This window comes from Helicoverpa zea, chromosome 19, assembly GCF_022581195.2.
Source record: "Helicoverpa zea isolate HzStark_Cry1AcR chromosome 19, ilHelZeax1.1, whole genome shotgun sequence".
Classification (NCBI taxonomy): Eukaryota; Metazoa; Arthropoda; class Insecta; order Lepidoptera; family Noctuidae; genus Helicoverpa; species Helicoverpa zea.
The window spans coordinates 370,023-377,180 of record NC_061470.1 but is presented as its reverse complement, the minus strand read 5'-3'; the positions used below and the strand labels follow the sequence as shown (position 1 = coordinate 377,180).

General features: G+C 34.2%; 1 protein-coding gene across 1 annotated transcript; it reads right to left on the bottom strand.

The window, feature by feature from the left end:
* Positions 1 to 45: 45 nt before the first annotated feature.
* Positions 46 to 1,972, bottom strand: LOC124639471 (small nuclear ribonucleoprotein Sm D3-like). The gene is made up of 2 exons (XM_047176847.1): positions 1,515 to 1,972; positions 46 to 540 (listed from the first exon to the last, which is right to left on the bottom strand). The coding sequence occupies exons 1-2, from the start codon at positions 1,822 to 1,824 to the stop codon at positions 458 to 460; spliced, it is 393 nt and encodes a 130-aa protein (XP_047032803.1). The 5' UTR covers positions 1,825 to 1,972; the 3' UTR covers positions 46 to 457.
* Positions 1,973 to 7,158: the final 5,186 nt, after the last annotated feature.

The window sequence follows — 7,158 nt, the reverse complement described above, 5'->3', positions numbered from 1 at the left end:
GTCAGAGTATCTAGTCTCTGACAACCCGTAAAATAAATAAGAATATTACTTTATAAGAGTTTATTCCATATCTTACACACACTGGTCTGATCACAAAATTGTCACACATTTACAAGACATACTTGCTACCAAAACCACATTGGTATACTCTCGAGTCATATTTGACTAATAAAATATCGCCATTATTTGGCATGCTGATCCAAAACCAACACTGATCAATTCTGGGTTTTTATCTACTAACTTGGATGAAACTAACCTTTCTGTGAAAGTATGACCACAAATTGAACATCACAAATTATACAGTAGTGAACAGGGCCACAGTTTGGATTTATGAAGCTAGTTTGGCAATGCCACTTGAAAGTGTGTACATTGGTTAGAACTTAAAAATAATGATATCTTAGAGTAGCCTACTTATTATATATTATAACTAGACAGATGTTATCACGGGTGTGGTAGGCTAGCGTCGCGATGGTCCCGACCCGCCCTGCCAGCCGCCCCGGTGCCCTCCCCCTCGGCCGCCCGCCCGGCCTCGCCCGGCAGCTGGAATACACATCAACATTATTAATAACATTCAACTATCATACAACAATAAAATTTATTTTCAGTCTTGGTTATGCTTTCAGACTAGTCTTTGCACAACAATCCTTATTAATATTATAAATGCCAGGGTAAGTCAGTATTCTGCCGGGGCTGCGGGATTGTTCGAAAGAGTTACCTCGGCCCTGGTACATAAAAGGCCTACGACGGTTTTTAGTCAGTAAGAGTCTGACACACCCTCACCGCTGCTAACTCACAACGGGAGGGGTCATTTGATGATTTTTGACGTCGTTAAAAAAAATGGTAAGTCAGTATGTTAAACTTTCAAATCAATGGCTGCAGCCAAAGAAAACCACAAAAGGCACAAAGATGTAAGTAAACCTCACTAGCAATTTGAGCCATTTAGGGTTGAAACCTTAGGACCATGGGGCCCAAGTGCCCACAGAACATTAAGACATTACATTATTAGCAAGTGCTTAGTGGAGTAAACTTGTGACCAAAATGCTTTTTTTTAACAACATCAAAAATCATCTAATGACCCTTCCCGCTGAGGGTTAGCAGCGGTGAGGGTGAACCAACGTGACCAAAGGGCTGACTTCAGACTTAGAAAGAGTAGTTATTTCACTTGTCATTTGTAAACATTTATTGTTACCTATTTGAAGATTGTAGACATCAAGTTTGTATAAATATCTATATTTTCTCATTTAGAAGAGTCACTGCTAAAATCTAGTACTTTAATGTTGATTTTAGTCAGATACAGTTGGTTGTTTAGTTGAAATCAAGAAAATAATAGTAAATTGCTGACTTTGTTCATTCATACATAGATTTGAAAAGTCAGTAGTCACTGTGGATTGTAGAAGTATCAGCTCACTAGAGGCCAATCACTTCACATAGCAACAGAGAAATGTTTTGTTATCAAACAAGTGGTATTGATACTGAGACGGTCTTTACATACGCGTTAATGAAATAATACTAACCCTGTGCTCGTAATATCGCACTCTTGCCGCGTCCTGCGGTCGGCTTATTCCCTTGACGTTTAAACATAGGCGCATTTTTTAACATGTCCGGTAATATAAGGAACCTGATCTTTGATCCCCTTATGTACACATTCTCCAGCTGGGCTACGCGCCCGTCCCGATACGTCACGGTGACGAGCGTCATTTGGCAATTCATGTTATCTTCAGCCTCAATAAGCTTCCCGCGATATACTTCGCCGGTGTTCGTTTCACAGGTCACTACATGGCCTTCCGCTTCGTGTAGTACTTTAATTGGAACGCCAATCGACATCTTCAAGGTTTTAATAGCACTACCACTTGAAAATGATCACTATAAGTTCAAATTATGCGAGATGAAAATGGATTTTATTTCGTTTACGAAAAATAACCCCCAAAACAGCATAAACAATCAAAACATAACCATAGACAACAGTTATTGAACGTTTATAGCTTTTAAGATTTTCATTTGTTTATGACCATTTGTCAACTGCCAAATCATAAAAAAGAAACATATAAATATCATTCGCTAAGCCCACGTACTCATCCAACTGTTCATAAAATTTTATAATCAGGAATCCAGAAGGATTTTGAAAAGTTTAGAAAAAAAAAAAAAAAAAAAAAAAAAAAAAAAAAAAAAAAAAAAAAAAAAAAAAAGCTGGTCTAGAACCAGGGGGAGGACACTCCGTACATTTTGACAGCTAAGTAAACGAAGAGTCGCCACCTTTTATTTGGCCCGGAAACTATTTACTATCTAAAAGATACCTTAAATTACCAACAGATGGCACTACACTATAATCGATTTTGTTTGTTAATATAAAATTATTTATGCAATATTAATTAGAGAAAAGTATGAGGAAAATATTAGACACTTTAAAAAAAGATATAATAGGCGAATAAATTAAATACGGTTTAAAAAAGCACAAATATCAAATTTCATCTAAAAAGACCAGGTGTCAGTATTCTAAGTAACTTAACAAAACCAATCATAATAATATCAATATGGCGGTTTTTTGCATTCCGCATACACGCGTAAATAAAAAGTAATATATAATAATTATTTGTTTTCCTTCGACCTTTTACTATATTAACGATGACATTTTCTATTAGGGTAAGTAGCACCATGTAACTATAACGATAACCAATGTTATAGTTATATGGTGCTACTTACCCTAATAGAAAATGTTATGAATATGATGCATAATTATAATATTTTTATAGCTATAGCTATGTAGGTAGTTCGGGGCCAATTTAGAAAAAGATGGCGCATTGTCAAATTGGGTTGCAAGAATAACACGTGAGTGGGCTCTCTTTTCCCTATATATTACTTTACTCTTTGTCTAGAACACATAAACAAAAATCAAGAATGTTTGAAATATAGTCAAATTGTCTATGAAATTGTTGACGTGACGCGGATTCTGGCGGGAACTTTAAATAAGCGCGGTTCAGGATTTTTTCAAAATTTGTTTTTATTAAACATTTGCTAGTTTTTTTTTATGTAAAAGTAATTAAAACAAAAGTGCTAGGTGTGGAAAACTGTGAAAATGGTGGGAAATGAGGGGGGCGGGGATAACCCGCCCACCTCACATAAACGTCCCCGGTCTGAGGCCGGAGGCGAAGGGACTGCGATGGACTGCTGTGGTGATGGCGGCGGCGGTGAGCGTACTGACTATACACCATATTTCAAACCAGATTATAAAAGACTATATCCAGAAAATGCACCCTATGTGGACTTTAAAGTGTTCATTGAAGCCACCAACAATAAGGATAGAATAGGAAATAAGAGCCCTATCTACCTTAACCACATATTTTCTAGCGAAATAAAAGGGGTGACGGCCATACAGCGCATTAATGCGAATAAAATAGCGGTAATATTCAAGCAATATAATACTGCTAATAATTTTATTAATAATACTGCTTTTCTTAACAAACATGATTTGAAAGCATTTATTCCGGCTGCGCAAATAGAAAAAACAGGTATAATCAGATTTGTACCAGCAAACATCTCTAACAAAGAATTATATACAAAACTGTCTTCAATCTATGAAATAATAGCTGTAAGAAGATTCACAAAGAAAGTTGGACAAGAGCGAGTACCACTACAAACAGTTAGCATAACTTTTCTATCAAATATTCTTCCAGACAATGTACAATATGATTTATTTTCATACCGAGTATTTGAATATGTCCCCCCATTGCAGCAATGTTTCCGTTGCTTCAAATTTAACCATTCTGCTAGAATATGCAATGGTAAACAAAGATGTTCCATTTGTGGAGGTGAGCATTTATATAAAGTATGTGACAAACCAACAGAGATCTGCTGTGTCAATTGCAGTGGGCCTCATCTGGCAATATCTAGATTGTGTCCAATTAAATTAAACAAAATTTTAGAAAAGAAAAATAAAATAACTTACGCAAGTGCAACAATGACAAAACAACAAATGACTGATATTTCACAATTTCCACCTCTTTCACCTCCAAAAATGAAACTAGTTGATAATAATGTAAATAAAACTGTAAATAAGTCTGTACATACATCTGTAAATAAGTCTGTACATACTTCTGTAAATAAGCCTGTTGTAAATAATACTGTACATAATGTAAATAAACCTAAGGAAGTCCCTAAGGTGGACATCAAAGCACAAATAGTTGCCAGCAATGATGTACTCATGGCCCTGGTGCAAACATTGGTGGAACTAGGTAATAAGGGAGATAATACGCCTACTACCATAAACAGTATTAAAGAAACTTTACTTAAAAATCTAAAGTAATGGATCCAAGTCACACAATATCTAAGCTACGTATTGCTCAGTATAACATACAGAGTGCCAATAGTAAGAAACCCTTATTAATTCAATTCTTAGAAAAACAAAATATTGACATTTGCTTACTTAACGAAACATGGTTTAAAGATCATAATTTTAGAATACCTGGATATAATATTTATAATCAAAATTCCAAAAATGCTCATAATGGTGTAGCAATACTAATTAAGCCATACTTAAAGTACACAGTTTTAAACACTAGATTTTATGAAGACATACAAACTGTTGCTTTGTCCTTATCTACTGTGCATGGTAGCTTAACTATTCTTTGTGTATACTGTCCTCCTTCTAGTGGACACCTACGAATCAACAGACTGCGTAATATAATTAATGATCTTCCAAAGCCCATCTTTATCAGCGGTGATTTTAATGCGCATCACATTGCATTTGGTTGTCTATCCACTAAGAGCAGAGGTCAGGATTTATTTAATATCATTGATGACTTGGATTTATGTATTTTGAATGATGGTAGTTTTACAACTGTTAATAACCCGAGACGAAATCCATCTGCAATTGATGTTAGCTTTGTTAGTGCTAACCTCGCATCAATATGCGAGTGGTCTGTGCATGATGATGCCATGGGTAGTTATCACTATCCAACAATAACAGAGATTACTCTACAAATAGATAAATATCAAATTAATCCCCCAGTTGATAGATTTATATACAAAAAAGCAGATTGGATAAAGTATAAAACTATTTCCAAAACAATATTCAATGATTTAGCCCTAAAATTGTATGATCCTATTTCAACCTATAATGATTTTTGTTCTCGATTAGATACTTTAAAAGAGATGACAATTCCTAAACTCACTAAATTAAATAATTTTAAAAGCAGGCCTCCAGCTCCTTGGTGGAATGACATTTGTGAAAAAAGTGTAATTGCCTCTTATAATGCATTAAAACTTTATAGAAGTGAGTCTACTATGGAGAATTATTTAGATTACAAAAGAAAAGATGCGCTTAAGAAAAGAACTATATCGGAACAAAGAGGAATAGGTTGGGATAACTTATGTAACACTTTTAATAGAACTACACCTATAAGTAAGATTTGGAATCATCTTAAAATGTTTAAAGGTATAAGAACTGGCAACAAATCATACAGTGATGAGTTTGTTTCTCCATTTCTAGATAAATTATCAGATAATAGTAATTTAAAAGATTCTGATAATTTAGGCAGTATTTTTGAATTAAACAATGACAATCTAAATTCAAAATTTTTATTACATCCTTTTACATGGTCAGAATTTAACATGAGTTTGATATCTCGGAGAGACACTACACCTGGTTTAGATGATTTTCCATATTGTATTATTAAAAATTTAGATGAATCTGCGCAAAAAATATTTCTTAATGTTCTTAATCTCCTTTGGCATTGTAAACGTATTCCACAGTCATGGAAAACTCAATGTGTCATTCCAATACTCAAACCAGATAAACCTGCAAAGTTGGCCAGCTCTTATAGACCAATATCACTCTCCTCATGTCTAGGGAAAATATTTGAAAACATGATCAAAAATCGTTTAGATTGGTATATGGAATCTAACAGCATCATTCCACATGTTCAATATGGATTTCGTCGAGGACGAAGTTGTGCTGACAGCTTCACTTCTTTAATCTTTGACCTGAAACATGCAAAAGATAGAAAGTTAAACACTGTTTGTGTATTTCTAGATGTTCAAGGTGCATTTGACAGTTTAGATCCGACTATACTTGTAGAAGTTATGTCTAGGTTGGGCGTGCCTGGTCAGCTGTGTAAATGGATATTTAACTTCTTAAAAAATAGAACAGTCTATGTAAGGCACAATAATACATTGTATGGTCCAAAATCTACATCTAGAGGTACTATGCAGGGTGCTACACTGTCTCCTTTGCTATATAATATATACACAAGTGAAATATGTAAATTTGTAAATAGTAATGTAGAAATTCTGCAGTTTGCAGATGATATTGTTCTGTACACTAGTAATTATAATGAAGAAATTGCGATTGACAATATCAACAAAGCCCTGTCTGAACTATTCCACTACTATAATGATGTATTGCATTTAAAAATTAACCCCTCCAAAAGCAGTGTCATGATATTTGGAAATGAAAATACAAATTCAAAAGTAATTTATAATGGAGAAATTATAAACACAGTAAATTCAAAGAAATTTTTAGGCATAGTAATCGACAGAAAATTAACTTTCGAGGAACATATTAAATACATATCAAAGAATGCTCTAAAAGGCTTAAATATAATGAAATGTCTCGCAGGTGTTTCATGGGGGGCAGACCCGAAAATATTGTCAATTTTGTACAAAAGTATAGTTAGGAGTCATTTCGATTATAGTTCTCTAGTGTATATAAATAGTACTCATGTAAATAAATTAGATCTCTTGCAGAACAGAGCTTTGAGAACAATTTCTGGTGCAATGTGCTCTACTCCCATAAGGGCCATGGAAGTAGAGACTAAATTGATGCCCTTAATTTTGAGACGTATTCTACTTGCAGGGAGATTCTGTCTTAAGCTAATTGCTACAAATAACAAGAAAATAAAAAATAAAATTGTACCTTTTGTAAATACTAATTCTAGTAGACTAACAACAGGAGAGGATCTCTTGAGTGGCAATTCCCCAACATTATCCAAAATATTGCTGGAAACAGAGAATAGTTTTACTGGTGTTAGAAAACAGTGCCCATGGCCATGTTACTCCTTCTCTTATCAGAGTATTACACATCCTATTAAAGTAATGCAAAATTCAATTAATAATAATTTTGAAATGTTGCAGTTTTTGGCAGAAAATAAGAATTATTATGTT

Excerpts from the sequence above, each read along its gene's own strand:
- LOC124639471 (XM_047176847.1), bottom strand. The coding sequence starts at position 1,824 with ATGTCGATTGGCGTTCCAATTAAAGTACTACACGAAGCGGAAGGCCAT. Across the intron at positions 541-1,514 it reads TGCGATATTACGAGCACAGG|CTGCCGGGCGAGGCCGGGCG; the intron begins GTTAGTATTATT and ends TGTGTATTCCAG.